This window comes from Python bivittatus, unplaced genomic scaffold (genome assembly GCF_059951505.1).
Source record: "Python bivittatus isolate LINGU-HERP-01145 unplaced genomic scaffold, Pbiv_v1 ctg000190_np1212, whole genome shotgun sequence".
Classification (NCBI taxonomy): Eukaryota; Metazoa; Chordata; class Lepidosauria; order Squamata; family Pythonidae; genus Python; species Python bivittatus.
In genome coordinates this window covers 8,485,826-8,506,522 of record NW_028277042.1, presented here as the reverse complement: position 1 = coordinate 8,506,522, position 20,697 = coordinate 8,485,826, and the positions used below count along the sequence as shown (strand labels likewise).

General features: G+C 38.8%; 1 protein-coding gene across 3 annotated transcripts in view; it reads left to right on the top strand.

Annotated features, from left to right (window-relative positions):
- Nucleotides 1-20,697, top strand: part of CDH8 (cadherin 8) — a 205,398-nt gene that overhangs the window by 159,671 nt on the left and 25,030 nt on the right. For all 3 annotated transcript variants that reach the window (XM_088136003.1, XM_088136004.1, XM_088136002.1), the window contains one exon: nt 17,111-17,232. In XM_088136003.1, the coding sequence (XP_087992129.1) occupies nt 17,111-17,232 (122 nt within the window). The remainder of the gene's footprint in view (nt 1-17,110; nt 17,233-20,697) is intronic.

The window sequence follows — 20,697 nt, the reverse complement described above, 5'->3', positions numbered from 1 at the left end:
TTAAAGTACAAGAGGTCATGTTTTAGCGATATGCCAAACTTGGTTATTTTTTAACTTTGTTATTTTTAAAAATGTGTTTTTGATGTCTTTTTGTGTTGTGTGATTCCACATTTTTTGATTACCTTATTGGGCCAACCCAAACAATGGGTTAATTCAGTAATCAGATTATGAAATTTGTGTGGTACTAATGAAGAACTGAGTTTTTGAATCCCAGGTTTTCTTCTGCCATTCCCAGGGTGGGGTATCAGAAGATAGAAGACAAGGTTTGGTGATGAGAATTGAGTGGATCAATTTTAACCATTTTTATTTATTTATTTATTTATTTGGTGTGGGGAGTATGGGAATTAGTTTGACTTAGTTCAGAGATCATCAACAGCAAAATTAAGCCCTGACATCTTTCTCCAGCCATGCCCTTGACTTCCCAAATTATCTCTTCCTCTTCCTCTTCCTCTTCCTCTTCCTCTTCCTCTTCCTCTTCCTCTTCCTCTTCCTCTTCCTCCCCCTCCCCTCCCTTCCCCCGCTCCCTCCTCCTCCTCCTCCTCCTCCTCCTCCTCCTCCTCCTCCTCCTCCTCCTCCTCCTCCTCCTCCTCCTCCTTCTTCTTCTTCTTCTTCTTCTTCTTCTTCTTCTTCTTCTTCTTCTTCTTCTTCTTCTTCTTCTTCTTCTTAGCAACAACTAAACTAAATAATAAGGGAAACATGTTTCCAGCTACCCATAGAAACCCCACAAGCATGAGTTTCTCAGAAGGTGGGACAGGAAAGGAAAGTGACGTCTTATGTGTCATGATGTCATCAAGCAAATGATGTGAATCACATTCTATGTCATTTACTCCATTACACAACTGATACAAAATACACTATTCATTCCAGTTGGGTGATGATGTCATGAGGTATGTGACATCATTATGGCTTCTGCCAGATGTCATTGCTGACAAGCAAGGCATTGCCATTTCCACTAACTACAGATTTGAAGTTTGGTGTAGATATTTCCACAAACCAGCTGCCATGGGACTACTTGCCTATTGAAGAATGACTGCCATAATTGGTATGGCATAAAACATCCATTTATCAGAAGCATGGAAGGTTGTTTCCCAGATACTCTGGGTCACGTGCACACCAGCCTTTGTGGAGATGAGTGGGCAGTTGGCATGCTTCTATAAATAGCAGTGTTCTATAAATAGCTCCTAGGAGATTTTCTTTTAATGTGGTCCTATAGAACCTATATAGGACTTGGGGACATTCTTGGAAAAAAAAGGAGAAAGAGAGAGAGATTGATGTTAGTGATGATGATGATCCTTTCTATTTATTTATTTTTTTATTACTATGATTTTTCTAAGAGAGAGAGAGAGAGAGAGAGAGAGAGAAACATATGCTGAGGTGGGGATTTTTCCAAAATTGGGCAATTAAGTGAAATGCTTTCCCCAGAAATGACCTTTTTCTGCCTACTGAGAAAGAATTGGAATTCTGCCATTCATGTCATCAAGGTCAGAGAATCCCTCTGAAAATGTGGTGGAAAAAAAAATGTGTTTTCTTTCATTTGGTTTTCCTGAGGCAGAACTGGAATGACAGATAGTTGCCATTTGTCCAATACAGATGGTTTAAATGGCCTTAAAAGAAAATTGGACAAATTCATGAAGGAGACATAAAAATGTTAATGCTGTGCCAAAATCTATCCTGCAATTTCTCAAAAGATTTCTTCCCATGCAAAAGATACTCTTAAAATTTTACATTCATAGAGCTGGAAGGAACTGCATAGGCGATTGAGTCCACCCGATGCTTATGGATTTTTTACAGGTAGTCCTCATTTAGCAACTGCCTTATTTAGTGACTGTTCACAATTACGACGGTGGTGAAAAAGTAACTTTGTGACCAGTCCTCACATTTATGACCTTCACAGGTCTGTAAAGCAAAGGAAAGCTGAAGTAAAATCATAAGCACAGTTGCAGCTTCACTTAGAGACTGCTTTGCTTAACAACCAAGCTGCTGATCCAAGCTGTGGTCGCTAAATGAGGACAACTGCACATTATTGTTAGAATGCTTTAGAATATCTTTTGATCTTACTTTATGGTAGAGCAGTTGAAGGTGTTAGTGCTCTTGTGTATTTTTAGAACATTTTTCAATATCATTCCCTAGCTGTCCCTAGTTCCTGAGCTGAAAAAAACTTCATGGGAAAATCTACCTCTTGGTATCTTTGTTCGGAGGTTTATTGAAGCATGAGATGCCAGGGGGGTGCTGGAGAGAAGATTGTACCATGAAATGCATCCTTAACATTTTTTACTAACTCCTTCATAAGATAAATGCAATAACTCCACACCCACGTTAACAGAGTTTTCTTTTCTTTTGGGGTAAAAAAGAGGAAGCTGTTCCTTTTCCATCAAATAGAAAGAAAATTGTTGAAAACAATGCTGAAGCAATTTTTGGTCCAGCACTAACATTTATAATCAGCTACTGGACAGGACAGCTGAATAGTTCCAAGATGTCCAGAAGCTGCATGGCACTGAATATTTCTAGCTGTTGAGAGGCAGCAGTATAAGAAAAATATTGGCCTACATGTTCTGAATATTGGCCTAGATGTTCTGACTTCACTAGTTTATCACACTGGGAAGAAGGATGTTGGAACCAAATTCTAAACTCTAGTCATCATCGAAATTTCTTATTATTTCAGTGAATCCCAGCACCCCCGAAAAATTAATAATCCTATTTTATTATTTCATGAGATCAGCAGACAATCACTTTGGCAGTATCAAGGAAAAGAATCTGAATCTTCAGATAGTGTTAACAATGCATCAGTCCAACTGTTTACCACTCTCTCTGCATCAATTTCAGGAAATAAATAGTCAACAGAGGAAATATTGAGGAGTTGGCTTAGAATTTACTGGTCAGTCCCAAGAAATGACAATATCATTGATATTGTTTCATTAAGTGGTTGGCTTCAAGTGGCTTTTTGTTTAAAGTCCAGAGGAAGCAAATGAGAAAGATTACCATCTATAATTCCAGAAGGAATGAGAAGTCCATGTGTTGATACTGGCAATTAGCCTCACTAAATGGTGTACAACAAACAAAACATAAGAATCTCAAGGATAAAGCTGTGCAATGTTTCAGGATGTCATTATATATGAATGTCTCTGTGTGAGCGACAGAGACAGAAATTACTTTTACCTGCAGCATTGTCGAAAATGAAAGCTGCGATATGTTCTTTGTCACAAGCCAAAGTTGTTCTTGATGGTTTACCAAGAATATTAATATTGTAACTGAAATACCACATTCGTATCAGTTATCTCTCTCTCTTTTCACGCTCACACACACACAACACATTTAAATATGTGATAAAAATATTGGAAACAGATTAAACGGAACGAGACAGTTGAACTACTCTGTCAGATGTCACATGTATTACAATGCCGTAAATAGTTTGGTCACAGTTTTATTTTTCCAGTTTGTTTTTCAATTTCTGCCTTTCTCTGCAAGTTTAGAAGTGACATATCTAATCATCTTTATGAAGTTTGTCTCATTCCCCCACCTAATTTTTAGCAAATTACACTACAGTGATTTCCTCCCCTGGAAAGATGGTATCAAACATATATTTAAATTTGATATACACTATCCCATGAGTTTAAAAAGGAATAAATGGGAACTAGCTTATTGTCATCATATTAGTTAACTAAAATTAGGGTGCTCGATGCTAGTACCATTTATCACCAGCATTTGTGTGTGTGTATGTGTGTGTGTGTTGTTTTGCAGTACAAATGTATTTGCATCTTTTCAACAGTGTCCATGGGGGAGATCAAAATTGACAAGAGAGCAGATGGAGCATCACAATGCAAGCCCCGCTCCTTTTGAATTTATTTATAAGCGGGACTTAAATTTGCAATACTCTCTCTGCTGTTTTTGATTCACACACCCCACTGATCCCGCAACATATTTAATCTCAGTAATGCTCACAGCCCCAGAGAAAAAAGTATATTTTATTTATTTTACCAATAGGGCTAGGACCTGTCTTTCAGTTCAGCAAAATCTAGTACTCTTTTTGTGAAAATCATGAAGAAGCTGGGAAATTAAACTGCAGTGCCAAATGGAGAAAAGCATTTGCTTTTCCCCCTCTTTCCCCCACTTGTTCCCCATTTGTAATAAAAATTGAATTGGTTCCATCTATATCTTGTCATTCTTACCACTGTAATGATTAAGTGGTTAAGCTACAGGGCTGTGAAGCTCATGTTCAGGTCTTTACTTGACCATGAAACTTACCTGGTGACTATAGGCTAGTCACTCTCTCTGAGCCCACTTACCACACAGGGACTTTGAATGGAGGTGCTTGGTACACTGTCTCAATTTTTCAAATGAGACATGGGATACAAGTGTGATCAATAAACGAATACACTTCAGTTGAGGATGAATGCTAAATGGTAATGAAGGTGTTCAGGAAAAAGACTGAGGAACTGGATGATCAGAATTTGTCGGTTTGTTAAATTTGGATCTCAGCTGTGATCTGGATGGGTCTCTGAGTTCCTTGCTTCCTCATCCTTTTGGATGAATGATTAGAAGATGTTTGATAATGGATTTTTTTTCCTAGTTAAAATTAATCTTCCTTTATAAAATGAGATTATGTGGCTTTCCGTGATAATAGCTCTGTCCTTTGACTCTACCCTCTCCTGCTGTTTTTGTGAATGGCTGACTTCAGTGATTTTTAAGTTTAAAACCCCTGTTGTGATGGTTCCAGGAATAAAACGAAAACAAAACTAAATGTGTTAATTTCTAGGAAAGGTAAATGTGTGGAAAAGATAGGAGAATGTGAGAAAGGGAATTTATTTTAAGACTGCATTGACAAAATGATTGTGAGCTGAAAGTCTCCCGCCCCGCCCCCCCCAGGACTGGATGACTGCCAAATGGAAAAATGTATTCCTGTCTCATGAACAGATATTTGCACAACAAACCTAGATGGCTCCTTCTTCTCCTTCTCCTTCTCCTTCTCCTTCTCCTTCTCCTTCTCCTTCTCCTTCTCCTTCTCCTTCTCCTTCTCCTTCTCCTTCTCCTTCTCCTTTTCTTTCATACAATCTTGTCTTTCAGGACAGAGTCCATTCTCCATTATAATTGTCTGATTTTTTTTTTATGGCATGCCAAAAAGCTGTTGGGTTTTACTGAGATTTTATCATATTTAGAGTCCTATCTAAATTTTGTCCCAAAATATTTTTGGTTGTAAATATAAAGCAAGAAGCATGTGTTTATATGGGTTCTGGCAAATGAAATATTTTTGGAAGTGTTCATCTTTGCTTAAAAACTAATTAAAATATTTTCCTGATCTTTTGAAAGAACTTTATAAAAGAGGATTCTGACATCATTTAGAATACTGGCAGATAAGGATTATAATTAGGTCCATACTATGTTATATTATGGATTGTTTGGTTTTGGCTTAGTATGCTAAATTAATCTAGCCTTTGTTATTTGCCAAATCATGTGAATTCAGCCAATCATGGTTTGGTCAACATACCCAAATTAAGTGTATCATGGATTAATGTGTACATTTTTCACTATTTCTTGCTAATAATTCATACTGACCTGGCCTACTAATCTTATAAAGGTGATGGAAAAACTCATTTTGGGAAAAAAAAGTTTAATATATAATAAATGTAAGGTTTTTTTTTTTTCTTTTTATGAGGCATTAATAAGACTTGCTTAAAAACAGCATACAGACAGTCCTCACTTAACCATTCATTCAGTGACTAAAGTTACAGTAATGCTGAACTAATGGTACTTATGCCCGGTCCCTGAAGTTACAGCTATTGCAAAGCCCCTTAGGTCACGTGATCAAAATTCGGGCAGTTGGCAGCCCACCCACAGGGGTGCTTCAACTCCCCCCTCCTATCTCACCCCCCATCTCTGCCCTTTTGGCCACCCTGCACAGTGGCACTCCTTAGCAGCAGCGCTGGGGCTGAATTAGAAGCCAGGAGTTTTCAGCAGTCTCAGCTGGCCACCTGCCCCCCCAGATCTCTATTTCAGCCCCAGCACCACCACCATCGAGGAGTGTCACTGTGCAGGATGGCCAAAAAGGCAGAGATGGGAAGAGATAAGTGGGTGGGGGGAATTGAAGAGTAAGCAGAGGAGGCAGTCCCTTACCTTACCAAGGCTTGGAGCTGGGAGAGACCAAACCAGGAAAGGCTTGGATCAGGGTGGGTTCTCACCTAACAACTGATAGAATTTGGTTAACAACAGCAACAGGGAGTGCCAGGATTGCTGTCACTAAGTGATACAGTCACGTGACATTGCGCTTTATGACTGTGTCACTTAGTGATGGAAATTCCTGTCCCAATTACTGTCATAACTTGAGTACTACCTGTATTAAAAATTGTAGTAAACAGTCCAATGAAAAGTTGTTTCTTGTTCCTCTTACCATTTTCCAGATAGATAACTTGTCTGGTAAATTGTGGCCTGGTGGTGGAGCAAGGAGGCCCTGCCAGGCAATCTCACATGAGATATTCAAAAACCAAATATGACTGTTGAGAATTATTTTTTAGGCTCTGAAAAAGGAAAGGGGAAGGGGAAGGAGGGGAGGGAAGGGAAGGGAAGGGAAGGGAAGGGAAGGGAAGGGAAGGGAAGGAAAGGAAAGGAAAGGAAAGGAAAGGAAAGGAAAGGAAAGGAAAGGAAAGGAAAGGAAAGGAAAGGAAAGGAAAGGAAAGGAAAGGAAAGGAAAGGAAAGGAAAGGAAAGGAAAGGAAAGGAAAGGAAAATCTATTATTTAGTCATCAAGGATAGGTTTGTTTGTTTGTTTATTATTTTTGAAAGAAGAAAAAAAGAGCAAATCAACAAGCAAAAAATGGGGAAAAAAGATGTAGAAATATTATATGAGTAAGTGGACAAAGGAATCACCAAGATTATACAGTTAGTGCTTAGTATATCATTGATGAGAAATTTACCATAAAAAAACAAAGTACATTAAATTATTTTAACAATATAAGAAGGGATTTGAATCACTGTGCTAAGGGCCTAAATCTCCATTATTTCCTAAGGATAGTTATTGAGAGCCTCAGCAAGTGTTCGCACCTGGCCATTCTTGGCTTGCAAGATGCTGTAAGCAGAGTCGAGCTTAGTACTTGGATCGGGTTCCTCTGGAGAACCCCAGCTTAGTAGTCTAGACTGGGAAGCCTAAAAAAATATCCCCAAAGAAGGCATTAAGAGTCAAGGTCAACTTGAAAGAGACTTTACTTTGTGGGGTTGAAAAAAATATATTTGGTTTGGCTTTTAACATGAAATCACTTAAATATTGTACTATTTGAGAGCCGTTATGGTATAGCAGTGAAGGTAGTAGAGTGGAGAAACCAAGGTTCTAATCTTCCTTTAGGCACAGAACCCAGCAAGGTAACCATAGGCCAGCTGCTCCCTCCCAGCCTTAAATCAGCATCAGGTTGTAAGAAAAAACTCTCATCACATTATGCGCTTCACTATGTGAATACACCAAGCACAGTGCAAAACCAGCAGAGCAAGTAGACAAATGTCAGAAACAGCAACAATTTGATTGTATTATTTCATCTGTCATAAGAACCCATAAGTTATTTATCTTTGAAATTAGCTCATGGTCTCCAAATTTTTTGATGCTGTTTCCAACTAAAAAAATGCATACTTCGGAAGAAAGTTTCCTAAGGAAGGGGATAATATATTGTGGAAAAATAACGTGCCCCAAAGTATTGTATTAGAAAATTGGTTGGGGAAAAGAATGGTTTCTATTAAGCAAAATTGTGCAAAAAGCAGTGGAATGCTTACTGAATTAATGATAAAATGGATTTTTTTAAAAAAGATAAAAACCAATGGAATAATGGCGGGGGGGACTTATCACAACTGGTATTTTGTAATCCCATTACCATCTTTTGTTATTTTTTTTTCCTGGAAAAAAATATCAACTTCGTCTTTAATGGGTAGTTAGGCATTTGAAGCTGGTGTTTCCAAATTCAAGGCTAGCGCTTTCTCCATTACATCACAATTCGGTTGAATAAAATGCTTAAATAAGTATTCAGTCAAAATATGGATGAGCATACATATTGCTGGTTGTGCTATAAATCCATCAGTTCTTTTAGGTAATAGGCATGGATAATGGCTATTTCTGATTAAAGCAAAGAGTTTTAAAATCAAAGTAATTGTTGTCTTATTACCTTCAAACCAAATAATTAGGTAAAAAGAAATGAATGCTTTGCTTTCTTGTCACTCTTCATCTCCCCCATCTGAGGGGAAGGGGAGGTGGAGGAGAGGAGGTAGCACCAATATGTCTGAGATATAACTCTAAAGTTTCCTTACATTTTGTGATGTATTCAGCGATCCTTTTTATATTTTAGAAAGTCAAAGTTGCAGGGAAACAAAGCTGTATATTGTATGATCTCTTTCAGTGTGAGACCATCTAAATGCCATTGATTTCAGTGGGAGAATTAGGTGCTTTCTTCTTCTCTCTCCCTTTGAGATCAATAGATATAAAAATGTTCAAGTTTGGCTGGTTTTCCCCTGCAGTTCTTCAAGCACATGCAGAAGAGGTAATAAAGGATGCATTCAAAAGATTTACTACTTCACTTTCCAATCAATTTGTCTGCAGAACACTTTACCCTTGTCTTAGATTAAACATGGTTGGATTTTTTTCCCCTTAATGCATTTTTTTTAATCAACACCTTCACATTTTTAGATTATTTTCACATATAGTTTTTTTGATGTGGTACTTAAATGTCAGCATCGTCTCTCATAGGCAGAAGGGGTCCCATGAACAATGGCCAGTACTAAACATACTCACTCCTGGCCTTTCGGAGGGATCTGAAGACCTGGCTCTGCCATCTGGCCTGGGGCAAGGAGGGGGATCATCAGCTGTGGGGTTGGCTAGTCCCTTACTGGCTGCCTTGAACCATCAGCCTCCTGGATTTTTCCCTTTTATTTTTGTGAATGTGTATTGTTATAGGTTTTAATTGTATATTTATTTATTGTTTTAACGTGTTGTGAACCGTCCAGAGTCCCCCATTGGGAGGAGATGGGCGGGGGACAAATTTAATAAATAAATAAATAAATAAATAAATAAATAAATAAATAAATGGGTGAAGATAGTCAGTCTCTAAAGGTGCTGAGGCCACAGCTTACCCTTCTGACCTCCTGGTGGGCTGCAGGAGGACAACCTATGACATGGTGGTGTTATTGGAAGGGAGGGGCCATTTTGTCTCTGGGAGGTAGAATGGCTGAATTTCAGTGAAAAAAAAAACTAGTTTTGGTGTATTATAAAGATGGAAATAGAGATGTCTTACCTCGCACATTGTCAGTTTTTCTGTTTGTGTGTGTGTGCTTGGATTTTTTTTTTTTTTTAAGAAGAAAGGAAGAGAGGGAGGAAGAACATATGGCAAATATTGGCTATTTTGCCACTGAAATTTGGTAGCAAAATTTCAGAGTTTGGGTCTTTCACTTAGGTTTCATAAGGACGCCCTCCTGGATTCTTACTCAAGGAACCTTACCCTATAACCTCATTGGTTTTTCGTTTAGAGAAAAGTGCCCTTCTTCCTTCTACCAATGTCCAAAGTTCTTGTTAGTAAGGTAAGGATTTTTGTTTGTTTGTTTTGTTTAGGAAGGGCTTGTCCTTCTAGATTTTTGTGATAGCAGTCTTCACTTCTCCTGAGAATCATAACCATGCACATTTGATAGAAAGCTATATATATCTATGCTGCATGCAAACAAGCAAATCAGTTAAGGAATATTGCTGGCTACCCAGAGAACTGAAGTGGTTCCAGTCTCCTAGCAACTTCTGAGAAGGATGGCTTTCCTAAAACCCTGGAGTATCAGTGGTGGTCAGAGTAAACCTAAGACATGTGAACCAATGATCTGAGTTGACATAAGCACCTCTGTATTTGCAGACATGAGATTTGTCATCCAGCTAATAGTGTTCGTGCATGCAGTAACCACCACTTGAGTTAGCAGGATAGTTGCGTAGACAAGCACGAATATCACCTCTACCAAGTTGCCTCTCATTTCTCATGACTGAACTACTTAATGCTTGCAATAGCCCCATTGGTCAGGTGTGTCCCCAAGAAGCTGCATGTGGATGAGTAATTTGCCTGGGGTGCTCTGGGTTTCATATCTGATGGGAAAACTTCAGCATGGACCTGATAGGTTTTTTAATTAGGTCTCGGTATTGATGTGATTACAAATCTTCAGTTCTTTGTGACTCAGGGAAAGGAGAATGAAAATTCACCTTTGCCTGCATATCTCCAGATCACCTATTGATCCCTCACACAATAAATGACCTTGGCAGATATATGTCACCTCATGAAGGTGAATGGAGGAAAAACTCTTGAGAGTCACTAATCAGACTTGTAGATTGCTTGAGTGCCACTGTTTATGGATTTTCAGCTGCTTGTTCTCTGAAAATGATCCAAAATCATTTACACTGGAGGCAGGGTGCCCACTGCACTCTTATTAAATGAACTAGGTTTTATATGTCAGAAATGCAATACTATGTTGGTATTCTGTTAGGTCACAGCCACAAATACAGTTAAGTACTGAGTTTTGGGTGAATATGCATAGGGTTGATTTCACATCTAGCTAGCTATCATCATCTACACCATCAGCATGATGTGTAGGAGTGAGAGACTAGTTTTGTTCCTTTCCTGTTTTTGACAATTTCACTGTGACCTGTAACTCAACTGCATCATCTCACCTTCTGCATCCTGAGTTCAATGGGGGAATCCCTAGAATAAGAACCAAAATTGTACTTTTCAGCTCTGTAATTTTCAACACTTGGCATTCATTTGCATCTCCAACCACCCTTTACATTACCAAGACTCAAGCATGTACGGATTAAACATTGTTGCCCCCTCCAAAAGACATATGTAGATATGCAAGTTTTTGGGTGTGGTGTTTCACTGTGTACAAATGCAGTTCTGTGCACTGTTAGAACAACATCAAAAAGAGAGTTTGATGGATAAAAATCTGTCAGTATATCTATTCTTGTAGTGTTTTCTTGTATAAATGTGAACAAGGATAATAGGGACATTAAGTTCCCTGAAGAAGTAAATAAATTTAGGAAATTCTGAAGGCATAGTGCTTTTCGCAAGGCATGAAAATATAGTATGATTTCTCTAACTATTTTTGTAAACTGTTTTTTTTAGAATAATGTTTTCCTTAAAGACAGTTTAATCTGGTTAGTAAAAACTCCACCACGACCACCTATTATAAAGAAAGATATTATTGGGAACAATCAAAAACAGCAATGGAAAGAACCTTGGCCACTGGTGACAATAGTCCAGAAGCTGTTTGCTGTTGCCAGTTTCTGTTTTGTTTTGTCTCAAAATGAAAGCAGAAATGAACAGGCAAACGATGGAAGGGGCTTAAAATACCATGCAGGATACATCACCAAGCAGTCTGACCCCACCATCACTTCCACTTCATACAGTTCCACATCAGAGGTGCCTTCAGGTTTGCAGCTTCTATCGAAAGGACGAAAGCAGCATTGTGCCATTGCAATGCAAACTCCAGAGCTTCCATATGTGTGTCAAGTCCATGATGTCCAAAACCCAATTCAGAAGCATCCTCACGCAACCAGGTTTGGTTCAGAAAAATATTTCTTTATTATGGGCTACATGTAGCTTGCAAACAGAACATTGCTAAAACTAAAGCCTTGGGTAAACTTCCCTCTATTTATCCCCCCTCCCCTTATTGCCTGGCGTCTCAATTCTTCTCCACCTGGTGGTGACCTCTTTCCTTCCTCCCCCTCCTACCTGAGCTCCTTCCTGGCTCTTTGGGCCCCAGCTGCCTTGCCTGCAATCAGGCCAGTCTAAATTGCCCATATATGGTTAAGCTCCTTCCTACCTCCCTTACTACTCCCATTACAACCTTTAACAGCAACCCCCCCCCCTTAGTTACAAGTGGCAGAAACAAATCAATCCAACTCCCATCAAATGCAATACAAAGGAAAACAACAATAGTTGGGTGATGCAGGTTCTGACAATGTGTGTGTGATCTCAAATGTAGGTACAATGGTGGAAAGCTGCTTTCATCATGTGCTCCCTTGATTCTCGCCTTGCTCATATTTCTCTCTCTCTCTGTGTCTCTGTCTCTGTCTCTGTCTCTCTCTCTCTCTCTGTGTATGTTTGCACACACACATCTTTGAGGTAGTGTTGACTCCTGGCAACTGCCTGAACAAATTCCCTACAGTTTTCTTAGCAAGATTTTCAGAAGTGGCTTGCCATTGCCTTTTTCCTATGGCTGAGAGAAAGGCACTGGGCCAAGGTTACCCCATAAATATCTGTAGCTTAAAGGTTACTAGAACCTGGCCCCCCAGCTCCTGGTCCAGTACCTTAACCTCTAGACCAAGCTGGCTTTTGGACTGAGAGAAAGGGACTGCCCAAGGTCACCCAGTTGGCTTTGTGCCTAGGGCAGGACTAGAACTCACAGTCTCCCAGTTTCTAGCCTGGTGCTTTAACCACTATACTGAACTGGCTCTGGCAATGTATTTAAGTACAAAGTATTTAAAACAAACTAAGACAAATCAATTATATCCATCTGTTTGGCTTTATACCATGCTCTTCCTATCCTGAAGTTTGCAAAGCTGAAGCTTTGCACTTCTATATTCACATGGTTCACATTTATCAAGATGGTATCTAGTTGTATTCCCAATCACTTGATTTTTGTTGTTTGTTGTTCAGTCGTTAAGTCGTGTCCGACTCTTCGTGACCCCATGAACCATATTGCGCCAGGCCTTCCTGTCCCTCACTGCCTCCCTGAGTTTGCTCAGTTTCATGCTCATTGCTTCAGTGATGCTATCCAACCATCTCATCCTCTGCCGTCCTCTTCTCCTTTGGCCTTCAATCTTTCCCAGCATCAGGGTCTTCTCACTTATTATCACTTGATTTTACCTGTATTGTTTTAGTCCTTTTCTCCTCCTCCTTCCAGCTTCTCTTACTGTGATCTTAATATCCAATATTACACTGCATATTGTAGAGGGAGGAGGAAAGGGGAAAAGCTTACACACTCAGCAGTTTTGAATAGCTTGGGATTACAGAAACGTATTAAATGAAATAGGCACAAGGAATGACCCACTCTTGGGGGCCAGAAATGCCATGGGTGACTGGGATCTCAGATTACAGAAAGAAAAACGGACCTCTCTTCCCAGGAGTATGGAATGAAAGCTGCTGAGAAGATGGGATGGAACCTGGTAATACCTTGTATAAGTATAGGGGAGAATGTGGAGGCTGAAAGTGTGGACATTCCACTCTGGGGCATCCTTCTTGTGGGATGGAGGGTACAGAATGACCTGTGGAGCTGAGGGTGAAGTGATAGGGCATCTGTCATTCCAGTTTGGACATGGATCTGAGTGACATGGGCCACATTGTGCTATCTATGCTGCAGTTGCTGATGACTATAAATGGTCTAGATGGCTTGCTGGAAGAAAGTCTTTCCAGGCCTTTGTATTACAGATGGCGGTGAAGCTGTCAGTTTAACTGTCTGGTGTAGGTTCTATTGCTGCTGGGCACTGGCCAAATGAGGTGCTATTGCAAAGGGCGAACCTTTTGCTACTTGTCCATGGCTGTGGGAGCTGATTTAGGATGATGCCAATGCAGCAGAGTAGCGTGAGGAGGATACAAATGAGGCATGCTGATTTCGAGAGCTTCTTGCTGTGCTGAAGGATCATATAGGTTATAAGAAGATAGCTTTGTGGCAGTTGTCAGGTTGTTAGCATATATGGGTATTCTGAAGCATAGGGACAAGGACGGGTTGTAAGGTATATCAGGCCATGGGCTTCTACACAATGTGTTGTTTTAATTTGAAATGCTGTTATTCTGTGCAAAATGGACTGAAAATAACATCTATTTCAGGATATAAGCGCTTGGGATAAGAAGGTTTATTGTAGAAAAACTAAAAAAGCCATTATGAGAGAATTTCAGCAACTGCTATGTATCAAATGCAAGCTCTATTTATAGAGAAATCATTATTCAAATTCTTGTGCCTCTTTCTCAGGCTCAGAAGCCATTTCCTTTGGGCAGGAGAGGTGGTTTTAAGAACCAGCTTATCTGTTCCATAAGTTCATATTTTTTAAAAAAATCAAAATTTGATCTACTTCCATATTTTAAAAAAAAGAAATTAAAAAATGGAATGTATGTTCCATTGAAAATATCATGTGGTCCTTAGTCCTGATTGAGCCCATGAATCCTAATCTGTCAATTAATAAATATAAGAATCTCCTTTGTTGGATGAGAATATGTGATTAGAGACTCATATATATATATATATATATATATATACACACACACACACACACACACACACATGCAATATGGTTCATGGGGTCACGAAGAGTCGGACACGACTTAACGATTGAACAACAACAAATACACACACACACACACACACACATATGTATATATTAGAAGGCTTGCGATTCAAATGGAAGACAAGTAGGATCTCTGCGTTTGCAAGAGTACAGACCTGTCCCCTCTAGCTTATATCCTGTCTGTTCAGAATATGTTCTCAAAGCCACAAATTTAGCATGATTGATTTGGACTGTAAGTGCTCCCTGTGAACAGAAATCTATTTTTTGAGGGAGCAGTATGCTATAACAGTGTTCATTCATCCTGTTCTGCTAATTTGCTACATTAAAGGAAAGAATAAAATATATTTTTGTATGATCTCTTGACCTGGCATGTGAAGGAACATTATCAATTCCACCACTTAGGCCTCCTAATTCCAAGCAACCTGATCAATTGCTAGTAGGAATTTACATACCTGGTTATCTGGGAGAGTGCAAGTGAAATTTCTGAACAGTAACCCAAGGTATAACCCCACCCAACACCCTCATTCTTTATTCTTACTTATCAGCCCAATTATTTTATCTCAGCTTTCTGCTCGAAGCTAAACATTCTTCCTCCAATTTGCTTTTCACAGCAATCCTATGAAATAGGATGGGCTAAAAATGTCTAGCTCCATTTCTTTGATTTAGTGAGGACTTGAATATTCACCTCATGATCCCACTCACTATATCACATTTGCTCAGATGCTATAAAATGCAAAATTCCAACACCTATGACATGAGAAGACAGTTTGGCATTAAGGAGGTTTAGATAGGAATAATCCATCATATTCTTTTTCTTCATTTACATTTATACTTACTGATGTTTAAAATGTGCATTCCTCCCTTCAAAACCAGGGTTTTTTTCCACACTAAAACCATAAAATTAAAAAAAATCCTAATCTAAAATGCACAATTAAATATCCTAATTAAAATACATGATACAACCAATGCAAGCAAGAACTAGAGGACAGTAGTTCAGAATTTCTAAGCAGCATGTATGCTTAAAATTAGCACATGTACTGATTAAAATGTCTGAGAGAATAAAATAAATTTGGCTGACACCAGAAAGACAATCAGCTCAGCCCTGAATATATATCAGGGGGTGACATGAATGAGTTACCACTGAAAGGGCTAATTCTAGGTAGCACCTCACCACTTCTCATCATGGGAGGGCATTCAGAGTAGGGTTTCTGGTGATCTTCCACCCTGAAATAAAAATAATTATACTTCATAAACAAAAGGAGCAAACAAATAAGAAATCAATTTTCAGTTGTAGTCTTAAGTAATCTTCCTGGTATCTCCATCTTGGCAATTTCTGTACTCAGTAAGTTTTCCTCTAGTGTGTTTAGCAAATTATATAGATTGTTTAATGAATTCTCTGCCAGTTTCTAAGAATAATATCTGTAGGTTTCATGTTTGTGGTTCAGATGAAAGACAAACATTTGGGGACCAGCCACAAGAGACATAAATAATTTCTTCAGAAGCTTATCTAATTAATTGCATTTCACTATAACGTCTCTAAAATTTGAACTGCCATTGTTCTGCTAATTTAGATAAAAGGAAATCTTGAGTGCTTAAATGTGACACTTGGCACTGAGAATTCAATGCTGTGTGTGTGTGTGCGCGCATATTTGTGATGTTCTGAATATTCAGCTTGCATGTAACTGAATCTCACCCTGATAAGAAATACATTGTTCTTCCGTGTTCAATGCATACCCTACATCAGTGCATGGCAAAGTGATTCCTTACTGTTCTCCTTTATGTAAATTCTGGCAGGTAGTGAGCAGGTGAAATTGACACAGGCTAGTTGGCTTATTCTTACGGAACTGCATAATGCAGTCTTCAGATATATCCAAATATAGGGAGCAAATTTATGCCATTCTGTTCTATTTTCAGCAAAATGTCACCTGCAGCGCCTGGTATTTCAAGGAGAAGGCCACAAACCTTATTTATAAGCAGCAATTATAAACTAGAATAAACTGATTAGGGCTCTGTTTTGAAAATTAACTGTATGGAACAAAACAAGACTCATATCTAAGTAAACACACATAGGAACTAGGCAATGAATTAAGAGAAGTATGATAAAGTGTAGCTATAAATGTGGGTCAGAGTTTTTGCCCCCTCTGTGCATAATTTTCATGAGTTCAAAAGCACATATCTTTATCAAATAAATCAACCCGAGTTCTTGAATAAGTGGGAAATATTCTTTGTCCCTTTCTTTTTAATGATTCACCTCAATTTCTGTTATTTATGCTTTCCACAAAACATTTTAGAGCCCTTCTGTTGGATTTTTTTAACCCTTCTCTCTCCTTTTCTCTATGCTCCCCCCTCCCCTTCTCTTTTCCCCTTTCCTTTTTGCTAAGCCGAAATAATAGATGTGCAGTCAGGCTGGCTAATAGAGTAAAATGGGAAAGATAAGAAAGAAAATAAATCTTGGTTGTTTACAGCCTCTCTTCCCCCATGCAGAATGCCCTTTATCAATAAAACAATGCAAACTTCATCAGAAAATAGGCATCTACCAATTTAATCCAAGAAGGTCTTCATCAGCCTAATCTCCAGCAAAAGCTGTTTTCAATAGGGATTTATTTGCTGTCTCTCCTTTGTTAAATACTGTCCCTTCTTTATCTTCATTTCCTCCCTCTTCCAATTTTGAATAAATCAGCCCAATTACTGGAAGTAGAAAAGGCGCATCGAGCTTTCAGGACAAAAATGTATTTCTACCTTGGGCCCTTGATGTCGTTAGAATGGTATGAAGTGTGCTTACCTTTCTCTTTTCTCTTTTCTTTTTTTCCTCCCCTGTGCTGTGTTTTTCTTCTCTTAGGAAATCCCAGTCAAATATCTCGAGTACCTGTTGCTATCAAAGTTCTTGATGTAAATGACAACGCTCCTGAACTTGTATCCGGGAACGAAGCCTATTTATGCGAAAATGGAAAAACTGGAAAAGTAAATATGCCTTGGTTCTCCACCCTGTGCAGTTTTTTTTTCCCCCTCTCAAGTCTCTTGATTGCCTGTCTGTTGATATGGTTTGATGTGAAACTGGCCCTGTTCAATTTGAAGTCGTGGTCTATTTAGTAACAGCAAGTCCTTGGCAATTTTTCTCACTCAAGGGTATGGAAAGCCAATGTGGAACAGTGCTTTAAATGTTATAATTTTGGGCCTGGGAGATCCAAGATTTATCATTCAGCCAGAAAAGTTGAACAGGGTGACTAGTCCAGGGACCTCTCTACCCCACTCCACAGAGGACTTGTGGAAAAGCTTGGGGAAGTGATTGCTCTATATGCCACCTTCAGCTCCTGGAGGAAAGGCAGAATATAAATCTAATCAATAAACTCTATAACACTTTTCCCAGTTTGGAACTTTCTGGGTGTGTTAGATTTCTAACCCCACCACTTTAAGACCACAACTGTCTTGGAGTTATGGGAGTTCATGTCTAACACTTCTGGTGGGTTACAGGTTGGAGAAAATTGTTCTTCCCAGCTAGTTGATCAGATGGCCATGCAAACTCTCACAAAAACTCACACAATGGGCAGACTGGGCCTATTCACAACACAGCTATCATTCTGAAGCAGGAGATTTGACCATGTTGCCTTGAAAAGCAGGAGGCAAACTGCTAAGGGTGTTATTAGTAATCCTCTTAAACTTTCTCTGATGGCCTCCACCACCACATATGAACTTTATCTATTTTGGAACCAGAGCCATTTTAATGAACATATTGTTTACAGAGGGCTTTTGAAATTAACCTAAGGATCACACACAAATACAGAAGGAATTGCAGAAATATTTAAACTTACAAATAGATATCTCCCCCCCCCACACACACACACATTGTAAGTACACAAGTTCTATACATATGAATGCTAACTTTTTTTTTTTTTTTTAACCTGGATCAGTCTTGACACAGACATCCAAAATTGCATTCCTAAGTGAAAGATCATAGGTTTAGGAGGAGGAGTTTGTATACATGATCCTCTCATCCTCCATACATGTTCAGTTTACTCTGATTGATCAGGCCTTGTAAAGATTGCAAACATCTCCAACAGATGGGTGTCCCATCTCCACTTGAATATATTCAGCCAAAGACAGCTTACCACCACCTTTGCTTGCTAGTTTTGCTGTCAAAGTGCTCTTCCACCCACAACCTGCCTTTCTGTAACTTATAGCCATTATTCCACATCCTACGTTCTTGGGGAAAGACAAGTCATGGTCTTATCCTGTTTGACAATTCTTGGGTACTTATCTGTCTTTTCTCAAGGCTAAACAGATCAGTGTCAGTCTCTCAGTGTAAGAGCCCATTCTCCCAATTTTACCAAAAAAGACTGACAACACTTTTCTAGTTTTAGATGAACAATAAAGAAACAGTTGCTGATTTTATTTATGTGTTTGTTTAGTAATTTATTTAGGCAATATCTCTGGTGTAGAATTGCAGGATCTTGAGCACCAAACTTTTATTTTTTTTATCAGAGATTGAGTCTAGAGATGCTATTGGAAGAAGGAGAGAATAAGGAAAAAATAAAAGTGCAGTTTGCAAGTGTGTATCTAAGATGGAGATACTTTTAAAGCATGTATCAGGCAGAAAAGTTAACCAGGTTCTTAAATCTTTCCAAGGAGATTGAATCCACATCAGCCTTGGCCATCATTCAAGAAGACACACAGTGTTGGACTCTGTTGAATGATGTAACAGACCCTTATCTATTAGAAAGTAATATAGGACAAATGAAACAGAATAGTTTTATAATCCAGCTTGTGAAGACAATGAGTGATTGGAAATCCACAGCTTTCTATATACCTGATTTATTTTTGACTAGTGACATTTTAATTTAAATAAACAGCAGTTGACAGCTTGCCACTAAAGTTGTTAATCCAGCTAATTTTGTGCCTTGTGGGGTTTGGCATTAAAATCACCATTTACCAAAGCAGCTTACCTGATAATGATAATGGAGTCTGAATTTCTAGACAGTTAAAAGAAACAAGCAAACAACAGTTCCATTGAATAATGAAATTAGTGAAATATGGCTTCCACACTTAATCTAGGTTATCAGTGTAGGTAATGTTGGGCATTTGATTTTATCCCTTCAGTGGAATTCATACTACCTTCTAGACTCCCTTCCTTCCTTCCTTCCTTCCTTCCTTCCTTCCTTCCTTCCTTCCTTCCTTCCTTCCTTCCTTCCTTCCTTCCTTCCTTCCTTCCTTCCTAGCAATCCCACTACTGGTATAAATATGACTGAAATAAATATGACTATGATATAAATATGGCTGAAACAGTAAAATTCAGATTCCTGAGGTCTGAAGCAAATTATGAGTTGTACCCTCTCCCCACTCTATATACAGTAGAGTCTAACAGCTCTCCTTCACATACTCCACAGCATACTCCACAGTATCTGATGATAATACACTAATTTTTTTTGGGGGGGGGGGATTGAACCTTGCTAGCACCCTTTCCCATTTAGCATAGGATGTCACATTCTTACTAATGTTAGTCTAGAAAGGTACAAATACTGCATTTTCTATTAAGGCCAGTCCATACATACATAAAATAAATACACTTGCACACACATTAACATTCCCCTCCTCAATTATCTTGCATGTATTTAGTGAGTGAGAGAAACAAAGAGAGAAGCCTCCTTCAACTGGACCCCAAGCTAACATTTAGCACAGTTTTTTTTAAATTTCCTATTTAATGTACATAATCTGGGAGAAATCAACATTTGGTTGTTCCTTTATTTCACAGCTGAACGACAGAGGAAGCACTTGAGCTTCTAATGACCCCAAAATGAGGATTTTCAAATAATTATGTTTAGCACGTGAAGAAATAAGTGAGAAGAATCAGTGATTGGTTTGCTGTCCTGTTAGGGCAAGCAGCTAATCCCATTCCGGTCCCCATCCCAGATTATATTCTCAGATAAGAAGGCTACAAGAAGTTGTGGGGTTTTATCTGTCAGACTGCTGAAAGGCTTCCTCCACACACATATAGGGTAGGCTGCAGTATGATGGACTATTTGTGATGATTCTAACTGTTTCAAGAGTTAGAAGTAATGGCGATAGGAAGTTAACAAATAATGGATGTTTTGAAAGGAAGGAAATAACTTCAACTGGCTATGATAGGCTGAGAATTTCAGTATATTATTTTACGTGGCACGATGAAAGGAACACAGAGCTGAGACAAGAAGGCAGAGAATGGATAGACAGCCAGAGAAAAGATGAAGGAAGGGAAGGAATATAACTAAGATACTGGACTAAAAGAAAATATGAATCTCATAGAAGAATGGATGAAAAAGCAGATGGAGGTGGATGGAAACCAAAAAGAAAATGATACAACTGTTTCACAGGATCTTAGGACAGGACAAGTCTTAGTAAACTGCTCAATATTTAACTATGAATGCCATTTTCAATCAATCCCAGAACATTCAG